Source organism: Artemia franciscana, chromosome 19 (genome assembly GCF_032884065.1).
Source record: "Artemia franciscana chromosome 19, ASM3288406v1, whole genome shotgun sequence".
Classification (NCBI taxonomy): Eukaryota; Metazoa; Arthropoda; class Branchiopoda; order Anostraca; family Artemiidae; genus Artemia; species Artemia franciscana.
The window spans coordinates 5,540,874-5,562,764 of record NC_088881.1 but is presented as its reverse complement, the minus strand read 5'-3'; the positions used below and the strand labels follow the sequence as shown (position 1 = coordinate 5,562,764).

General features: G+C 33.5%; 1 protein-coding gene across 4 annotated transcripts in view; it reads left to right on the top strand.

Annotated features, from left to right (window-relative positions):
* Positions 1–21,891, top strand: part of LOC136039213 (uncharacterized) — a 29,453-nt gene extending 7,562 nt beyond the window's left edge. Inside the window, exons 3-6 of one of the 4 annotated variants that reach the window (XM_065722738.1) lie at positions 6,971–7,060; positions 14,701–14,859; positions 16,222–16,368; positions 20,530–21,891. In XM_065722738.1, the coding sequence (XP_065578810.1) occupies positions 6,971–7,060; positions 14,701–14,859; positions 16,222–16,368; positions 20,530–20,835 (702 nt within the window). In that variant the 3' untranslated portion in view covers positions 20,836–21,891. The remainder of the gene's footprint in view (positions 1–6,970; positions 7,061–14,700; positions 14,860–16,221; positions 16,369–20,529) is intronic. The other 3 variants (XM_065722740.1, XM_065722742.1, XM_065722739.1) reach the window with 3 other exon arrangements.

Genomic DNA, 21,891 nt, shown 5'->3' with positions numbered 1-21,891 from the left:
AAACAGTTCATGGGAACGAACTGATAGTATGGAACAACTCTGCCCAATAGTAACCGAAATTCTAAAAAGCGAAATTTTTATGACAATACATACATGAAAAGAATTAGTTTTTAAGGTAATTCTAAATGTATAGAATTTATTAAATTTAATGGTACTTATCAAAAGTTATGAGCGTGGGAAAATTCGCTTGATTTTCGGAAAAGGAAGAATCAACCCCGAAAGTTCAAGCAATGTCAACGAGTATGAGACCATCAGATTCAATATGTAAGAGAGTTCTAATGTAGAGGTTTCAAGCTCATATCTACGAAAATGCGGGATTTTGTATTTTTGACCGCGAGAAAGATCACGGATGCTTGTTTTTTTTCCAGTGATGATTGTATCGAAACAATGGTTCTAGAAGATCAAAAGAGGGCTCATTTTAGCAAAAATCAAAAGTTATAGTGTCGTTTTTAAGTTGCCAAAGAGATTCAAGGGCAATTAGCCCTCCTTCCCCGCTCTATTTTTTGCCAAATTCATCTGATAAAAAATTTGAAATAAACCTTTGATTCGGCAGAGTTAAAAGGTCCAATAACTACGCCTTTCAGGATGATATTCCCCCCCCCATAGTCCCCAGGAAAAGGGTTGTAAGTTATGCAATTGGCCCATTGTTCATCTGTAGCTCTAGTATTTGGTATATGGAAATTATTTGGAAGGAATTTTATTTGGGGAGGGGGATTTTCACAGTGGAATTTTCTTGGGGAGGAAAGTTTCAGGGAAATTTTACTCATGTAGGAGGATGGGAAAGGGATATTCTTGCATGATTTGAAAAAAGGGTCACAAATTAAATTGAAAAAAATCTTTTCAACTGAAACTAAGGAGTAGCATTTAAAACGAACTGAAATTATTTCGTATAGGATGCGCCCTTTACGCTAAAACTTCACTTTTTGTTGCAATTCTTCAAAAAAGACTGCTCAAACACAAAGGTCATTGACTTTGAAAAAGAAATATTAAAAAAAAAATTAGAATCTAGGATAAAGAGGAAGAGGCAGCCTCCCATATGCGTAATCATTTCTGTTCGTTTTAAGTTTAACACTGCTTCTTACTTTTAGTTGAAAAAATTTGGTTTCTCAATTTATTTCAGTGAAAAAAAGTATTTTTTTTTAATTTACTTTCGTCAACGACAATTTTAATTGAGTCACCAGACAAATTGTGTTTGACCCTGTTGTTAGCATTTTTAGCCTGCTGGACTGCTATAGCTAATAATACATTTCCCCAACTCTCTCAACCATTTCGAAACCAAATAAATACTTAAAACAATAGGTCTATGGCTACTGGGAAGAAGAAGAAGGAAGGAACTAATTTTATAATAGAAATTTTGCGCATTTCCTACAATGGACCTATGACCAAACTATCTAAGACCAAACTGTCTACTTTCTATGATCACAAGTTAGATATAACCTCCAAACCAAGAAAAGTAGGACAACAAAGAACACGAGGCAAACCGCGCCCACTAACGAGGCTGGCTACAGTTGCCACAAACGAGGCAGACCACTAGGAAGGAAAATAAGAAGAAACAAACGAATATTGCGCCTATATATGGCGTCCTTGGTGTTGGAAAAGGACGAACTTAAATCACAAAATTTGAATAAAGGATAACATTAGAATTCAAAAGACAATAAAACAACTCCTTTGATTATAGATGCTTTTCTTTTTCAACATTATTACGGCTTATTTTTTTTCTTTTCAACTCTTAAATACACCTTGTTGTTTGTAATTGAAATATTAGTTCGATTAATGCATTATCTTTTTCTTTCTATTTTATATGCCAGTTGCTTCAAGATTTAAATTTTTGTTTTTGTCATTGGTTATTTTTTTCTCCTTTTTTCCCGTTGCTTCTTATGTGCCATTAAATAAGCCTATAAAACAATTTGTAAATAAGTTTTCTTCTTTCAAAAATCTACTTTCCGTCTGTGTTTTTCTGATTGTACCTTTTCTGATTGTTTTTGTGTTTTTTTGTTTTTCTTTTTTTGTGTTTTTGTTTTTCTGATTGTTCTGAGAACTGCAACAAAGTTTGCAGTACTTGGTTACAAAACTTTAAGAATTTGTTTTGTTTTCCATAATTTAACTTAGTTTACCAATTTTAAGAGTTGCAACAAAGTTTGCAGTTATTGGTACCAAAACTTTAATATTTTTTTTTTTATAATTTAACGTAGTTTAACCAATGTTAAGAGCTGAAAAAAATTGTGCTGTACCTTGTTACAAAACTTTAAGAATTTGTTATTTTTTTATAATTTAATGTAGTTTAAACAATGTTAAGAGCTGCAACAAAGTTTACAGTACCTGGTAACAAAACTCTTTAAAAATTTGTTTTGTTTTCGAAAATTTAACGTAGCTTACCAATGTTGAGAGCTGCAAGAAAGTTTGCAGCACTTGGTTACAAAACTTTAAGAATTTGTTTTGTTTTCCGTAATTTAACTTAGTTTACCAATTTTAAGAGTTGCAACAAAGTTTGCAGTACTTGGTAACAAAACTTTAATATTTTTTTTATAATTTAACGTAGTTTAACCAATGTTAAGAGCTGAAAAAAATTGTGCTGTACCTTGTTACAAAACTTTAAGAATTTATTATTTTTTTATAATTTAATGTAGTTTAAACAATGTTAAGAGCTGCAACACAGTTTACAGTACCTGGTAACAAAACTCTTTAAAAATTTGTTTTGTTTTCGAAAATTTAACGTAGCTTACCAATGTTGAGAGCTGCAAGAAAGTTTGCAGTACCTTGTAACAAAACTCTTTAAGAATTAATTTTGTTTTCCAAAATTTAACGTATTTTACCAATGTTAAGAGCTGCAAGAAAGTTTGTAGTACCTGGGAACAAAACTCTCAAGAAAAAATTCCCAAATTTCACGTAGTTTACCAATGTTAACAGCTGCAACAAAGTCTGCAGTACCTGGTAACAAAACTTTAAGAATTCGTTTTGTTTTCAAAAATTTAACATAGTTTCACCAACGTTAAGAGCTGCAACAAATATTGCGAGACCCGGTAGCAAAACATTAAGAATTTGTTTTGTTATCCATAATTTCACATTGTTTACCAATTTTAAGAGCTGCAACAAAGTTTGCAGTGTCTGGTAACAAATTTTTAACAATTTGTATTATTTTTCATAATTTAACGTAGTTTAAAGAACGTTAAGAGCTGCAACAAGTTTGCAGTACCTGGTAACAAAACTTTAAGAATTTTTTTTCTTTCTATAATCGTTGCCAATCGTTGGCAATCGTTGATTGCCAATTTAAGATCTGCAACAAAGTTTGCAGTACCCGTAACAAAAATTTAAGAATAAGTTTGTCTTCAAATATTTAAAATAGTTTCACCGACGTTCAGAGCTGCAACAAAGATTGCAAGACCTGGTAACAAAATATTAAGATTTTTTTTCCATAATTTAACGATGTCTCCGAATTTTAAGAGCTGCAACAAAGTTTGCAGTACCTGGTAACAAAACTTACAGAATTCGTGTTGTTTTCCACAATTTAACGTAGTTTAAAGAAATTTAAGCGCTAGAATAAAGTTTGCAGTGCCTGGTAACAAAACTTTCAGAATTCGTGTTGTTTTCCATAATTTAACGTAGTTTGAAGAAATTTAAGAGCTGCAACAAAGTTTGCAGTACCAGGTAACAAAACTTTAAGACTTCGTGTTGCTTTCCATAATTTAACGTAGTTTAAAGAAATTTAAGAGCTGCAATAAAGTTTGCAGTACCTGGCAACAAAACTTTAAGAATTCATTTTTTTTTATTCTTAAACTTAACGTAGATTGCCAATTTTAAAAGTTGCAACAAAATTTGCAGTAACTGGTAACAAGACTTTAAGAATCCATTTTTCTTTCTAAAATCTAACGTAGTTTAACTAATGTTAATAGCTGGAACAAAGTTTACAGTACCTGGTAACAAAACTTTAAGAATTTGTTTTTTTTTCCGTAATTAAATGTATTTTAAAGAATATTAAGAGCTGCAACAAAGTTTGCAGTACCTGGTAACAAAACTTTAAGAATTGTTTTTCTAAAATCTAACATAAATTTCCAATTTTAAGAACTGCAACAAAGTTTGCAGTACCTGATAACAAAACTTTAAGAATTAGTTTTATTTTCCACAATTTAGCGGTTTTTACCAATGTTAAGAGCTACAACAATGTATTAATTTTACTAATAACACTAATTAAGGTAATAATTCTTATTATTTCGCAAAAAAAAACAATGCCAAATTTCTCCAAATGCTAGATGGCGTTGCAGTTCTCTCTGTCGACTCTAGCGCCCGTTCCCACTCTTATAAGTTACCCATACTCTTATATCTTGGTGTTATTTAATAGAGTACATATAAATTTGTCACTATTTCAGTACATACACGCTTTTCTGTAAGTACATGCGTGCAGATCTATATCCACACATTCTGTATGTATAATGCATAAATATTTTCAACAGATATATGCTTATCAAGCAGATCATCTTGACATAACCGTAATTTTGCTATTTGTGTTTCCATGATAATATTTTTCAAAAGTAATAATCATTATTTAACTTAGGAAATGCGCTGTTATTTTTTAACTTAGTAACTTATTCACTATTATTGTGCTACTTAATTTGACTGTCAACCGAGAAAGCTACACACAATACGCGTTGTAATAATCAAGTTCGTTCGAAGAATCTCACTGGAAAGTTTTCCATTGTTCTCACTGGAAGATCCATTCTTATATTTTTTTTTATTGATCAAGACCATTGGTATTAGTAGCTATTTAAGTTTTTTCCCTCAAGTTTTTTTTATCAATGTGTATATTTTATAATTTATCCATTTTTACTTTTTATAGGCTACTTTCTTTGAACCAAAGTTTGTCATTTAAAATTTGTGAATGAATCACTTGATGACACGCGTTTCATATGCTTCTGACCCCTGCCTTAGTTTCTTTGTATAATTTGCCAGTAGTTACATAGGGAGCTAAAAACTGTGAAGACAAGTAAAATGTTGTTATTAGTATAACAACTATATTATTCTTTTTAGTAATACTAATTTTTTTATTATAATATCATAATCTTATAATAATTTATTACAAGTCAAAATACCATAAATAATAGGCAACTGTGAAAAAAGCTTTTTGTTCACTGGATATTATTCCTCCCCCCCCCCGCACCCCAAGAAAAAAAAACAAATGAAATTTGTCAATTTGCCTTGTGAGCCTTAAGAAGCACCAATGAGAGATTGGAGCTGCCAGAAAAACAAAAAGGTATGGGCGAATTCGCCTGAAAAGGTCAAAATGAAAATATGGCTCAAGTGCCGTAGGTTTTTAAATATTAGGGTATTAACCTAAGCACTCACGAAGTTAAACTTTATGGTTTGTTTAAATTTTGTTGTTTGTGAGTATGAAAACTATGTCAGTATATCCAACCATAATATTCACAGCATGAATAATAAACAGTTGTGAAAATTTGGTTCAAGAATGAGACACGCAGTTTCCCTTTGCGTCACAGCAATAGTTTCAATTGCTACTACAATATAAATATTAAAGAAGGCTTAGTCATGAATAAGGCTGTGCGACTGATGCGTCCCAAAAATCCTTAGTGGAGAGAATAGGAATTCTCGTTACTGTTTAATATTTATGCTGTGGCTTGATTAGTTCCATTTTAATGTAAAATTTAAGTTGTTGTTTAATATTGCATAATTTTTTTTAAAAAAATTTATGCGTCACAATGGTTCCCTGACAAGGTCAAAAGATTTTAGCTGTTCAGTTGAAAATTGGTTTGGTCTAAACTAAGAAGAGATCAACTAAGGTCTGCTAAGACAAGAAGGTTTCAGAATAATATTTGTGTAAATATCAGTTTTTCTTATTAGGCCAAAATCTCTATGAAATTTTTCTTGTAGATGGAATATAACGCCACATTTTTTTATTTTGTAGTCGATGCAAAATTGGTCGTTCCTGTTTGCATTGTAACTTAAAAGTTACTTATCAACAATAACATTGGCGTAGTCGTTGTTGTCATTGTCATTACGTATCATTAATGACAACAATCCAAATGAAAAATGTCAAACAGCATCCTGTCTATTTTTAAAAGAATATCTTTTAAATGTTTTATTTCTATAAAAGTAGCACACAAATAGAGAGGCCGCTTCACCTACATTCAAGTTTTAATTTAATTTTGTCATGCGGAAGCATTTGGTTCATAGTGTGGCAGAGCAGCGCTGCTATTTCTTAGCAGCGCTCATGTTTCCTGATCGCCGATCTGTAGCTCTGCAACCACCATAGGTAGAAATCCAAAAATCTTATTTTGATGAAATGAAGAAGAAAACGTCCGCCGAACCTGGTAAATTCAAAATTATTTAAAAAAGATAAAATTCTCATTTTTTATGGAACACTTAGACAATGCATTATAAATGTATCAAAATATCTTCATCAGCTTTGTCAGGGATCGCTAAATTCTTGTCACACGTTAACCTACCTGAAGGTCATGTACTATCTGAGCACAGTGTACACCTCATCAAACCTCTGTTAGAGAATTATGTATTAATTTTTCGAAATATATTCACCAATATCGGTATGGATTCCTGAGAGGGATGTTTAATTCTTGTCACACCTTATTCTACCTCAATGGGACGTTTTACCCCGACCAAACTTGGTAAGAACTGAGAAGTAAAATCTAGGCTTGTTTGTGTGACTTTTCAGTGTATACACCTGATGAAACCTATATTAGGGTATTCCTTATAAATTTATCAAGGATCTTCATCAACTTTGGCTGGGATCCCTAAATTCTTGTCACAACTTAATCTACCTAAAGTGGAAATTAATGGAATCTAGGAAACTAACGGAAAAGTTTTCCTAGAACCAGTTGGATCCGAGTATTGGATGCGACCTCCGTAAGTGCATGCTCTCATGCTTGATCCTCTCTCTGTAAGGATAGGGCTTACCTTTGTAAACCTAGGAGAATTTGCTCTACCGAATATCATTTATTTTTAGTATGGTGTCGATCCATTGGACACTTTTTACATGGAAGAAGTCATTGAAACAACTGTAGTGTATCATGGCTCAAAGGTAGGTGACTTAAAGGTACATATTATAGCTGTTTTTTTTTTGTCTCTTTTAGTATAGTAGCTGTGATTTATAAAGAGTACCCAAAATACTTTCTAGTTGTGGTTTTTCCAATATTTTTTGCTATTGTTTCGATTATGTTGCCTTCGGGAAGGCTGCCAACTGATTGGAAGGTTGTTCAAAAGACCTGTTTGTCTCTTATCTTAAAGTAATGAACGAAAGTTTAGTTTTACAGCTTTTAGTAGCCCTTTTTTAAAACGAAAAAATTATTATCCCTTCTTTAAAAATTTCTTTAAAAAGAAAAGGTTTGGAACAAAAATGCTACTTTCACACAATCTCTCCCCCTTTCTCTTCTTTTCTCTAACCCTCTTTATTTCCTTCCCTAATTTAGTTACATAATTCAGACGTTGCTGTATATACCGAAGTATTGGTGCTCGCCTGCATTTCTTAAAGGTAAACTTGATGGTTTTGTTTTTGATCAACATGGAAAATTCACCAAAAAGAAGGATTTACCGCAAAAAGAACCGACAGAATTCAATATCTGTGATAAGGTTGAGAGTGATTCACCTTTCTCTATATTCCTGAAACATGGGGGCAATACTATTCTGTAATTTTTCTGTAGCAAATTATGCCGTTCACTCCTGCTGTAGCCGTCTTGTTTTTTGATATATTCCATCCAATATATCGTAATGTCGTACCCTTGTGGTGTCTTTGTCATCTCTTGAAAACGCTATAAAAAGACTGAAATCTTCCTCGGCTGATCTTGGTAGTATTTCAGCAAACAAACTTCAGCCAGAATGTATACCGTTGGTATAGTATCTTCCATTGTTATTCTCAAATGTGTCTTTGTTCGTCCATTGTACCTGACAGTTTTTATTTGTGGTTCAGTAACTTCAGTTCTTAAAAAGATAAATTTACACAAAGAACCTTCAGTCAAGACTGAAATATTTCTCAACTGGTCTTGATGGTATTCAGCAAACCAACCTCAACCTGAATGTAAACCGTTTATGTCACATCTTCCATTATTTTTCTCAGATGTGCCTTTGTTCGTCCATTGTACCTGACAGTTTTTTGTGTGGTAGGGTAAATTCAGTACTTAAAACCGTAAATTTACACAAAGAACCTTCAGTCAAGACTGAAATATTTCTCAACTAGTCTAGATGGTATTCAGCAAACCAACCTCAACCTGAATGTAAACCGTTTATGTCGTATCTTCCATTATTTTCCTCAAATAAGCCTTTGTTCGTCCATTGTACCTGATAGTTTTTTTGTGTGGGATGGTAACTTCAGTACAGAGGTAAACTTACATAAAGAACTCTCTGCCAAGACTGAAATCTTCCTCGATTGATCTTGATGGTATTTCAACCTGAATGTAAACCGTGTACGCCGCATCTACCATTATTTTTCTCAAATATACCAGGTTCATCCATTGTGCTTGACAGTTTTTTGTGTGGTACGGTAATTTCAGTACTGAAAAATGTAAATTTACCCAAAGAACTTTTTATCAAGACTGATATCTTCTTCTACTAATCTTTATGGTATTTCAGCAAACCTACTTCAACCTGTATGTAAACCGCTTATATTGCATCTTCCATTATTTTTCTCAAATGTACCTTTTGTTCGTCCATTGCACATGTCATTTTTTTTGTGGTACGATAACTTCAGTACTTAAGAAAGGTAAATTTACAGAAAGAACTCTCAGTCAAGACTGAAATCTTCCTCGGCTGATCTTGATGGTATTTCAGAAAATCATCTTCACCCCGAATGTAAACCGTTTATATTGCATTTCCCTTTTTCTGCCTTTGTTCATCTATTGTATCTGACAGTTTTTATGTGTTACGTATACTTGGTACTTTAAAGGTGAATTTACACAACAGTACTTAAAAAGATAAATTTATACAAAGAGCTTTCAGTCAAGAATGAAATCTTTTTTGACTGATCTTGATAATATTTCAGCAAACCACCTTCAAACTGAATGTTAGTCGTTGATATCGGATCTTCCATTTTTTTTCTCAAATTTTCTAGGTACATCCATTCTACCTATCAGTTTCTTGTGTGGTACGGTTACTTCAGTACTCAAAAGGTAAATTTATACAAAAAAATCTCAGTCAAGACTGAAATCTTCTTGTACAGATCTTGATGGTATTTCAGCAAACCACTTTCAACCTGAATGTGAGCCGTTGATACCGCATCTTCCATTATTATTCACAAGTGTGCCAGGTTCATCCATTGTACCTCATAGTTTTTTAAGTGGCATGGTAGCTTCAGTACTTAAAAAGATAAATTTATAACAAGAACTCTCAGTCAAGACTGAAATCTTCTTCGACTGAACTTGATGGTATTTCAGTAAACCAGCTTCAACCTGAATGTGAGCCGTTAATATCGCATCTTCCGTTATTTTTCTCAAATGTGCCAGGTTCATCCGCTGTACCTGATATTTTTTTAAGTGGCATGGTAGCTTCAGTACTTAAAAAGATAAATTTATAACAAGAAGTCTCAGTCAAGACTGAAATCTTCTTCGACTGAACTTGATGGTATTTCAGAAAATCACCTTCACCCCGAATGTAAACCGTTTATATTGCATTTCCCTTTTTCTGCCTTTGTTCATCTATTGTATCTGACAGTTTTTATGTGTTACGTATACTTGGTACTTTAAAGGTGAATTTACACAACAGTACTTAAAAAGATAAATTTATACAAAGAGCTTTCAGTCAAGAATGAAATCTTTTTTGACTGATCTTGATAATATTTCAGCAAACCACCTTCAAACTGAATGTTAGTCGTTGATATCGGATCTTCCATTTTTTTTCTCAAATTTTCTAGGTACATCCATTCTACCTATCAGTTTCTTGTGTGGTACGGTTACTTCAGTACTCAAAAGGTAAATTTATACAAAAAAATCTCAGTCAAGACTGAAATCTTCTTGTACAGATCTTGATGGTATTTCAGCAAACCACTTTCAACCTGAATGTGAGCCGTTGATACTGCATGTGTGCCAGGTCCATCCATTGTACCTCATAGTTTTTTAAGTGGCATGGTTGCTTCAGTACTTAAAAAGATAAATTTATAACAAGAACTCTCAGTCAAGACTGAAATCTTCTTCGACTGGTCTTGATGGTATTTCAGTAAACCACCTTCAACCTGAATGTTAGCTGTTAATATCGCATCTTCCGTTATTTTTCTCAAATGTGCCAGGTTCATCCATTGTCCTTGACGATTTAATGTGTGGTATGGATACTTCAGTACTTAAAAAGGTAAATTTACACAAAGAATTCTCAGTCAAGACTGAAATGTTATTTGACTGATCTTGATAATATTTCAGTAAACCTCCATCAACCTGAATGTTAGTCGTTGATACCGCATCTTTCATTATTATTCACAAGTGTGCCCGGTTCATCCATTGTACCTCATAGTTTTATAAGTGGCATGGTTGCTTCAGTACTTAAAAAGATAAATTTATAACAAGAACTCTCAGTCAAGAATGATATCTTCTTCGACTGGTCTTGATGGTATTTCAGTAAACCACCTTCAACCTGAATGTTAGCCGTTAATATCGCATCTTTCGTTATTTTTCTCAAATGTGTCAGGTTCATCCATTGTCCTTGACGATTTAATGTGTGGTATGGATACTTCAGTACTTAAAAAGGTAAATTTACACAAAGAATTCTCAGTCAAGACTGAAAAGTTATTTGACTGATCTTGATAATATTTCAGTAAACCTCCTTCAACCTGAATGTTAGTCGTTGATACCGCATCTTTCATTATTATTCACAAGTGTGCCAGGTTCATCCATTGTACCTCATAGTTTTTTAAGTGGCATGGTTGCTTCAGTACTTAAAAAGATAAATTTATAACAAGAACTCTCAGTCAAGACTGAAATCTTCTTCGACTGGTCTTGATGGTATTTCAGTAAACCACCTTCAACCTGAATGTTAGCCGTTAATATCGCATCTTCCGTTATTTTTCTCAAATGTGCCAGGTTCATCCATTGTCCTTGACGATTTAATGTGTGGTATGGATACTTCAGTACTTAAAAAGGTAAATTTACACAAAGAATTCTCAGTCAAGACTGAAATGTTATTTGACTGATCTTGATAATATTTCAGTAAACCTCCTTCAACCTGAATGTTAGTCGTTGATACCGCATCTTCCATTATTATTCACAAGTGTGCCAGGTTCATCCATTGTACCTCATAGTTTTTTAAGTGGCATGGTTGCTTCAGTACTTAAAAAGATAAATTTATAACAAGAACTCTCAGTCAAGACTGATATCTTCTTCGACTGGTCTTGATGGTATTTCAGTAAACCACCTTCAACCTGAATGTTAGCCGTTAATATCGCATCTTTCGTTATTTTTCTCAAATGTGTCAGGTTCAACCATTGTCCTTGACGATTTAATTTGTGGTACGGATACTTCAGTACTTAAAAAGGTAAATTTACACAAAGAATTCTCAGTCAAGACTGAAATGTTATTTGACTGATCTTGATAATATTTCAGTAAACCTCCTTCAACCTTAATGTTAGTCGTTGATACCGCATCTTTCGTTATTATTCACAAGTGTGCCCGGCTCATCCATTGTACCTCATAGTTTTTTAAGTGGCATGGTTGCTTCAGTACTTAAAAAGATAAATTTATAACAAGAACTCTCAGTCAAGAATGATATCTTCTTCGACTGGTCTTGATGGTATTTCAGTAAACCACCTTCAACCTGAATGTTAGCCGTTAATATCGCATCTTTCGTTATTTTTCTCAAATGTGTCAGGTTCATCCATTGTCCTTGACGATTTAATGTGTGGTATGGATACTTCAGTACTTAAAAAGGTAAATTTACACAAAGAATTCTCAGTCAAGACTGAAATGTTATTTGACTGATCTTGATAATATTTCAGTAAACCTCCTTCAACCTTAATGTTAGTCGTTGATACCGCATCTTCCATTATTATTCACAAGTGTGCCAGGTTCATCCATTGTGCCTCATAGTTTTTTAAGTGGCATGGTTGCTTCAGTACTTAAAAAGGTAAATTTACACAAAGAATTCTCAGTCAAGACTGAAATGTTCTTTGACTGATCCTGATAATATTTCAGTAAACCTCCTTCAACCTGAATGTTAGTCGTTGATATCGCATTTTCCATTATTTTTCTCAAATGTACCTTGTTCATCCGCTGTACTTATCAATTTGTTTTGCGTTACGGTTACTTCAGTACTTAAAAAGGTAAACTTTTACAAAGAACTTTCAGTCAAGACTGAAATCTTATTTGACTGGTCTTGATGGTTTTTTAGAAAACCACATTAAACTTGAATATGAGCCGTTGATATCGCATCTTCCATTATTTTTCTCAAATGTGCCTTTTTTCATCCATTGTACCTGACAGTTTTTTGTGCCGTACGGTAACTTCAGTATTTAGGTAAATTTACGGAACGAACTCTCAGTCAAGACTGAAATCTTCTTTGACTAATCTTGATGGTATTTCAACAATCCCCCTTCAGCCTAAATATAACCAGTTTTTTTGCATCTTCCATTATTTTTCTCAAATGCGAAGGGTTCGTCCATTGTACCTGCCAGCTTTTTGTGCAGTAATTGAAAAAGATAATTTTCCCCTGTATTGTTCATCTCTTTGTCGTATTATAGAGTCTTGTAATCTAACTAAAGTTTTAGAATAAATTATTCTTCCTCATGTTGCTTCTAGCATCGATTTTGGGGGGAGTCTGCGTGGGTGTCGATTTCATGTTGGATGCAGCTACGTTCACCATTTTCTATCTTCTATTCTTCACTTGCTTCTGTTAATAGATATTAAGATATTTGTCTTTATGTGCTTGATGTTTCTAAGGTCATTAACTATTTTCAACTTTTACATTCGTCATTTTCTAATGGTATTTTTTTTTCTAATTTCCAATGTGCTCATTATTTCTAACAATGTCCATCATTTTTGTACTTCAATACTGGTTCCTGTCTTCATTTCTTAAAATCAAAGTTAATGGTTCTCTTTGTGATCGAAAGGGAGTTTGACAAGGAGGAGTTTTGTTTCCTGGTCTGTTTAATTTAGCAATTTCTCGAATACTTTTGAAACTAGCTCCAAATCATTTCTACGCTTTTGCTACCGTTTCATTCCTAGCCTTTGTTTATGATCTTTTAGTTTCGAGTAGATCTAAAAATAATCTTTCAAAATCAATAAATTGTATAAGCAAAGTATTTGCGCTTGTTCAAAAACTGAAAACTTCACCTGAATATTGATAAATCTGAGTACCCCTCCTTCGGTTTCTGTTCCTCTTGCCCCCTTCTTCGTAAAATATTTTTCGTCCCTACTGTCTTGTCTCCTCGGGGAGGGAATATTAACGTTACAACTAATTTACATTTTTTCGTTCACGGCTAGTTTCCGACCTAGTTTCCCCAATTTCCATTAGTCATCCTAGTTCGTCCGACGGCTAGTTTCCACAGGCTGAACATTAGGATTTGTGTACTCAAAGATTTTTGGTATCAGAGGGAAATATTCATGTAAAGCTTTATGCAAATTGTTTTCTGTCTTAACAAATTCATAATGTTTTACCTTTTGTCTGTGTTTATGGCCTTTACATACTTTTGGGAAAGAATGATCTTCTTTTATTCGTATTTAATGTTTCCGTTTCTGTAAATTTTGGTTTTTCTTTCGCCTTTGTACTAGGAGGATGTTTCATGCAATTGGAATAAATTAATTTCAGATTAAAATCAGACATTAACGTAAGTTAATTACCAGCTGTTCAAAATTTTGAATCCGTGCGTCAATCTTAATTTTTTCTTTCTCTTTATTATTACAGATTATTCTATAATTGGGTTAGAAATAAGTTATTATTTTGTATTAATTATTATTCACGAGGTCGGGTTTCACTATTATTGTTTCACAGAATAATTGGTTCACGGAAACAATGCTTTTTCAGAGTGGAATGGTATCCCGGGTTGTATTAGAGCTGCTGGTAACTTAGTTTTGTTAAAACCAAAGTCAAAAAGTTCTTGTATTGAAATAGATGGTTAAGATTTATGGATTTTATGGAGGGGTGCCGGGAAATGGGGTGGTTCGCAGGCTGGTAGGTTGTGGCACGAAAGAAAGATTTAAATCTTTTTTCTTGGAAGATTGATTTTCTTTTTTTGTGGAAAATTTTTAAATTAGATGTTTGTGTAACCACTTTTTAAATATTTTCTATGTCAAAAGATGGTTAGAAGATAAAGCCCCCCTGGGACTTATGTCTTTTATGTGGCTCTCGAGCTTTTAAATAATGTAATTGTTTACTAAAGAGAGAGAGATTGAATTGAATTTGAATGTTTTTTCTCAATGAATTGAATAGTTTCCCAATGAGTTGAAAACTCAATGAATTGAATAGTTTTACAAGTTCTGGTTATTTGGTAGTGAGTATTTGAAAAACAAATTTCATGACATTTTGCAGAAAAAGAGTTCCATATATTTTAGAGAATAATGTTATTTTTGGGGAAGTGATAAATATATGAATCTAAATCTATTATAATGAAATTTCCCGTTTGTAAATAGTCCTTTTTTGATATGTTACAAACTAGTAGATATCATTGAAGATTCCTCTGAACTACTTAAAACTATTTTTTATTATTGCATTATGCTGATTGTGGCTTTTTTTTCATTTTATACGTAGTTACTTTATTTATTTTTTCAGGAAAGAATTCTTGAATTAGCGGCCATGCTTGGAGTAAACATTTCGAACAAAAATGGAGATAGTATAGCACCCAAAATAATTGGCAAGGATATCACGAAGTTATCGACAGCACAAGATTGTCGCACCGAAAGAAAAGAGATCACTTCTAGCAGCAAAGAGGTCATATTTTTTATTTTATTTTTTTAACGCATCAAATTATTTTAAATGCATTTTTTTATTTGTTTTATGAGCCTCCCAATTTTTTTTTTTGGGGGGGGGGGTCAAACCCGGTGACCTCCCTCCTGGATTTGGCCTCATGGTAGTTTCTATATATACTGATCGAAATCTAATGGTAAGCTGATTGTAGTAATGATGATGACGATGACACATTTATTTCCCAAGACGCATAAAAGTGTTGTATTGAATAAAAAAAAGAAAAAAAGAGAAAACAATAAAACAAATGTAAGGAAGCACTGAGGACAAAACAACACTATGCCAATGTAGATAGTGAAAACAAGGGATCAGGTGCTTCAAAAAAGGTGTGCCTCTACGAATAACTGTGGCTAAAGGGTCCGCAATCCCATGATGAGAGATATGCGTCTGTTCTTGCTCCAAGAACAGAGATCTAGCGGTAGATCCAGGGTTTCAAATCTGTTCGTCAGTTTTAACATAAACTGTACCCGGGTTTCTAAATCACTCAGTTTTTCACAGTCAGTGGGCCGTTGCCTAGCTATCCTCACCTTTTTTGGGGCTGACAACTTTACCCTGATTTTTGCTGCCATCAGGCTATGGTCAGAGAAGATATCAGCGCCTCTAAATGTGAAAAACAACAAAGAGAAAAAAAACTCAATGAAAAACGACAAAGGAGACTGCGGCCAGTAGAGAGGAAAAATGAAAAAAACTAAAACGAACTGATATTTTAACTGTATAACTAAAATAAAAACGCAATTGTTGTAACTGTTCCACATAGGTCACACAAACTAAAAGAGTTGCTCTGATGAGAACGTCAAAGCAGCTGTTCTTATCGCAGTAACTCTGTTAGCTTCTGTGACCTTTGTGGATCAGTTGTGACAATTTTATTTTATTAATATTGTGGTGGTTTTATTTGTTATTAACTTTTAAAGGTTTTAAAAGTATAAATGTTCTTTTATTAAGGGGTGCCAAAAGATGGATTTATAGTCTAAACTAGGGCCCGGGAAAGAGTATTCAACTACAAATTCCTTTTTTAGAGGAGATCGTTTTCTGAATCTACTGTGCTAGGTAAATAAGGTGCGCCAAGGAATGGATTTATAGTCTAAACTAGGGCCCGGGAAAGAGTATTCAACTAAAAATTCTTTTTTTTTAGAGGAGATCGTTTTCGCTGAATTCTAAATCTACTGTGCACCTTTAAAAATTCAGAACCTTTAAAAGTTGAAATAAAAAATAAGTGAAATCGATGAAATATTTAGACGCTGTGCTAACATAAAAAAAATAATAACTTATAACTAACTAATAACTTTAAAAAATATGAAAAAGTGAATTTATATATTTCTTTATTTTTAGAAAGAGGGGTATCGAATAGCAGACATTCAAGGGGTATGTGAGCCGACCGATGAGAGTTGTATAAAAGCCTCAGACTTTTACGACTCTGAAAAGTCTATTGTAACAGAAGACACGGGTATTGAAAAATCTGCTTTGGAAGGAACACAGGTAATGTTGAGGATTATTTTTAGGCAGAGCTTGTTAGAATGCTCTATAATTTTCAAAAACAGTAAGGATAACTATAATATTTTCCTCGTCTAGCCCAGTCTGTGCCAAGAAACGTTTTGTATAAGAACATTGGTCTATTCAGTCTGACGCCATTTAGAATAATTTCCCAGATGCAATGAAATCTAGAATCTTGAATGAAATTTGTGGGCGTCATAGGTAATGAAAAAGATACTATCTCAGGTCTGAACTAGAACGATACGGTCGTATTTCAATTTGACGTCATTTAGAATAATTTCCCAGATATAGTGTGTATTCTTTTTTCTACTTTTTTTGTAGTGTGTACGTGTTTTTTGTTGTTTTTTTTTCTTTGAAATACCTGTTTTTGGTTTAATCACAAAATCAAGTATCTATCCATCTATATGCCACGCAATCTAGAATCTTGAATGAAAGTTGCGGGCGTCATAGATACTTAAAATGAAACGATCTGAGATCTGAACTAGAACGATACGATCCTACTTCAATTTTGACGCCATTTAGAATGATTTCCCAGATGCCCTGAAATCTAGAATCTTGAATGAAATTTGTGCCCATGGTACAAATTTCCCATTTGTACATATGGGCATATTTTAAATAAAAGACACATTTTGGGATGCTCAGGAGACACATTCATAGACCAAAAAGTTAGCAACCCTGTACTGTAGTGGCGTGCTTCATATGATCTCTTTTCTCTATTCTTCTCAGTTTTAATTTCGCGTATGTACTTTTGTATTTTCTGTTTGAGATTTGACTATGTTCTAGATACCCTGTCTGAATTCTTCTGTTGTTCCTCTGTTCTTGTTGAATCCTTTTTTTTTCTATCTTTGATCGCTATTTCAATCCTAAAAAAAAATGTTTCAAAATTTGTTGCTGTTATGTTTTCACTGCAATAAATTCAATCTACTCTGCTTCCTCTGCGTTTATCCACTTTAAGGGAGTCTTTCTCCGTAGTCTTTTCCTTCCAAGTATCCCATATTCTTCAGGTTCTCACTATTCTTTTATTTCTTCGCTATGCTACTGCTCCTGTTTTATGCTCTTTTGCTTTGGATCTTGTATGGTTTTAAGCCAATTAAAGTCTTCAATTAGAAGTAGGTTCCCCTCATTTAGGCACTTGTGTAAATTTGCTCATCCAGTCCGCGGTTTTTCTTTGCTAGATCAAACAGTTCGTGGTAACGAACTGTAGTAAGGAGCGACCCGGCTCAACATTAACAGGAACTCTAAAAAACGGAATTTTGATACCAATAATTACATCAAATAATTGCATTTTAATGCTTATTTTAAATATATAAGTTTCATCAAGTTTAGTCCCACCCATCAAAAGTTACGAGCCTCAGAAAATTTGCCTTATTTTAGGAAATAGGAGGAAACACCCCTTGAAACTCATAAAATTTTAACGAAAATCACACCATCAGATTCAGCGAATCAGAGAACCCTACTGTAGAAGTCTACTGTATATCTTAAAAAATGTGGAATTTTGTATTTTTTTGCCAGAAGACAGATCACGTATGCGTGTTTATTTGGGTTTTTTCCAGGGGTAATCGTATCGACCCAGTGGTCCTAGGATGTCATGAGAGAGCTCATTCTTACGGAAATCAAAAGCTCTAGTGCCCTTTTTAAGTGACCAAAAAAACTGGAGAGCAACTAGGCCCCCTCCCACGCTCATTTTTCCCCAAAGTCACCGGATCAGAATTCTGAGATAGTTATTTTATTCAAAATAGTCGATAATGGGGATTATGGGATTAAAAAGGGTCTTGAAAGGACATGGCAAGGTGGCCTACTCCTAGAGGGAAATCTCGTTGGTTCAGTGTGTTTCTAATGTGCCTGATGGTAACGTGAATGTGTTATCTGGTTGATCCTGCCAGTAGCATATGCTTATCTCAAAGATTAATCCATGCTACTCTGCTAACTATGTCTTTGGGGACAATTTACTCCCCCACAGTCCCCGTGGGAGGAGCTGTAACTTACAAACTTTGACCATTACTTATAGTAATGGTTATTGGGATGTATACAGACGTTTTTAGGGGAATTTTCTTGGTTTGAAAGGAGGGGTTGAGGGGAGGGGGCTATGTGGGAGGATCTTTCCATGGAGGAATTTATCGTGGGCGAAGAGAATATTCATGCAGGGGGTGCAGTACTTTCTAGCATTATTTTAAAAAACAATGATAAAATAAATATGAAAAAAATTCAACTGAAAGTAAGGGGTATCTTTAAAACTTTTAATTATCTTATGTGCGCAGAACCAAAATCAAAACATGCATTAATTCAAAAACATTCAGAAATTAAATTAAAGAAAAACAAGTTTTTCTTAACTAAAAAGTAAGGAACGACATTAAAACTTAAAATGAACAGAAATTACGCCGTGTATGAAAGGGACTGTTCCCTCCTCAACGATCTGCTCTTAATGCTAAAGTTTTTAACTGTTTTAAAAGGTAGATTTGAGAGAAAGAGTCAAACTTTATTCGGGAACTTCTGGAGACATGACTGTTGATGCATAATGGGACACATACTGGCTGAGGATTATAGAAGATACTTAACCAATCAACTAAAATAGTCATTAGAGGTTATTCCAAGGTCCTTAAAATAAATCAAAAGCTTTTGTATTAGAGCCACCACCCTCCTGGGGAGAGCAACCCGGAGGATAGAACAAGAATCTATGGAAAAAAAATCAAAGGTGATCTAGAATCATGGGAAGGCTTACAGGGTGCTTGATGGGAAGTGGGACAGAAGCTGGATGGAGATTGCTGTGGAAACTACAGCCGACAGATCAAAGTGGTCGTTGGAAGTAGTTCCAAAACCTATTGGTGCCGGGTAGAACGGCACAATTTCTGGTTCTCGCCGAATGAATTAAGAAGGCGTGACATATATATCTCATGATTTTGTACAAAATTAATACGGGTGCTCATCTTTTTTCTTTTTTTTTTTTTTTTTTTTTTTTTTTTTTTTTTTTTTTTTTTTTTTTTTTAGCCTTCCACTTTGTTTTCCCATCTTCCCATCTGGTCCACCAGATACGGATTTAGCTGTCAAATAACTTTTTTGCGCTTATTTTCTTTTTAGTGTTTTTTTGTTTGTTTTTTTTTTTTTTGTGTGTGTGTGTGTGTGTGTTTGTGTGGCACTTATTTTGCTTCTTATTTCCCTCTCGTTTATTGCTTTCTTTTAGTCTTTTTTACAGCTCAAACCATCAACTATAAACCAACTAAAAATCAAACCATCAGCTTCCATTACTGCGAGACTTCAATTTGTCAGAGTTTTGGAAAGACGCTTTTTGCTGGGTTTGCTGGGCTCATGAGAATGGATCCAGCTGTTCTAGTTGTAGTGGACCACGCCAAAGTTAGTTCACGTGTCATTTTTCTTGTAGCAGCATTGTTTCGGTTTCCTTTGCTAAATTCAATACTTTCCCACCCATGCCTTGAAGAGGCATATACCAACGAAAAAGAGATGGTCCTGAGTGACAATGGTCTTGCGTCACATTGGGTTCTTTATTTTAAACACATCGCAGCTTCGTGATCACCCGCTTGTCTAATGAAACAAAGTTTTGGCTAATCATTATTATTGACTATTTTGACATTCTTTGACTATTTCGAAAAATTTTAACTTAGGATCTGAACTCTAATTAAAATGCTATCGCTAGCGTCAGATCTTGCTAGTCTTTGGTGAAAAAAAAATAAGAGTTCCAAATAGGGATAGGTCTTTTTATTAGACACTAAAGGATAGATACAAAAGCTCTAGATATTTCGGTTACATAGTCAGTCATCATCATCAGTAGAGAAACTAACATATCAAAATTAAAACAAACTATATATATACTGAACAAAATAATAACTTCCGGGTCACGGCCAGTTTCCGGTCCATTGACTTATAGGATTCATTAACTATCTTGACTTCTGTAATAGCTTTTGTCTATATTTTTTTTACTGCCTAATAAAAGGACCGTTCCCTATTTGGAACTCTTATTTGTTCCATCATTGAAAAGGCTGTGTGGTTTTGGAAAAAATACTAGCGTTGTTTAGTCTTTGGAACGAAACGAATCTTGAGGTTTGTAAAACTTCATTGTGAACTGGTCGTAAGGAACTATATCTCGAGTAATTTGTTTTTTACTTAAATAATGTATTTCTATATAAATTCTAGAAAACACCCATGTCTACTGGTATAAAGAAGAAAAAAAGATGGCGGCGAATAATTCCCAGATCACTTATCAAATCAGAGAAAAGGGAATCCTTAAGTAACTCCAGTAAGGGCTCTGAAGGAATACATACCATAGAAGAAAAGAAAGTAATCAATAACAAAGGACGAAAAAAAAGAAAATCTATTATACCAAGTTCTTTATTGAAGAGGAGAACAACCCTGTCAAACATTGGATGTATAAATAACTCTGGAATAGTGTCAGGTTTAGATTGTGTTTTTAATCGACAAACAAAGAAAATAGTAAACTGAATAAAAGGGGATCGCTACTGCTTTATTAAAAAAAAAGTCTAAAAACGCATAGAAAATTTGTTTATATCCATTTTTGTTACGTTTTTACGAGTCAGACAAATATTCTTGGAGAGGATGGGGTGTGGTGAGGGGCAAACCCCTTAAGCCCCCTCTGGATACGGCCTTAAATCGACATTAAATTTAAATTGAGCTAAGTCCCTCTTTGTCAAACATATGGATTTTGATAAAAGGTTTATTTATTTTTGGATTCTAGTCTAAAATTTATTGAAACTTGGACGATTTCTTTTATTCTTAAATCTTATTCAGGATTATAAAACGGAACATCGTTTATCTAGAAAAAGAAGGCCCACAAATATTTAGTCCCTTTTGCTGGCGTCATGTAAGGCAACAGTAAAAAAATGTATATTTTTTAACTGTGATTTGTTCATAGATTTTTGTAATTAAGTGTTTGGTTTCGCTGGGTATCCCTATATGATATTGGAGGTTTTTCCCTTTTTTCTACTTTTTAGAAGTGAACCATCTTTCTCACTTACCAGATTTTCATAATCTTTGTTTACAATGAAAATGAATCTAGTAGTGTGGAGTGAAAGAAATGTTCGGAAAAAAAACTTGGTGTTCAGTTAATAGCTATTTTAATAGAATTTTCTATCATGTCCAATTAATTATTATTATTGGTAATCTTGAGTCATTCCGATTTTTTCTTATTTTTTCGTTGATAAGTAATTTATTATGAATTAAAATGCAAAATATTAATCATCAGCATACTAATGTTAAGCTTACAGGGGCATGTTTAATGTGTTTAACATGCTTAATAGTGACAATGAAATATAGAAAATAAATATTATAATTGAATAAGTAAAATGAAAAAAAATTGAAAAACGGGTATTTCTTTTTAACAGAACAGTAAAAATAAACATACAAAAACTTACAAACCTCAAATACAAGCACACAAACAGACATATATAAACACAAGTACAAAACTATAATATAAGTCCGAATATTTTTAAATCCCAGGGGGAAGCCTTTATTAACGGGGAAACAGGTAAAAGGATAGAA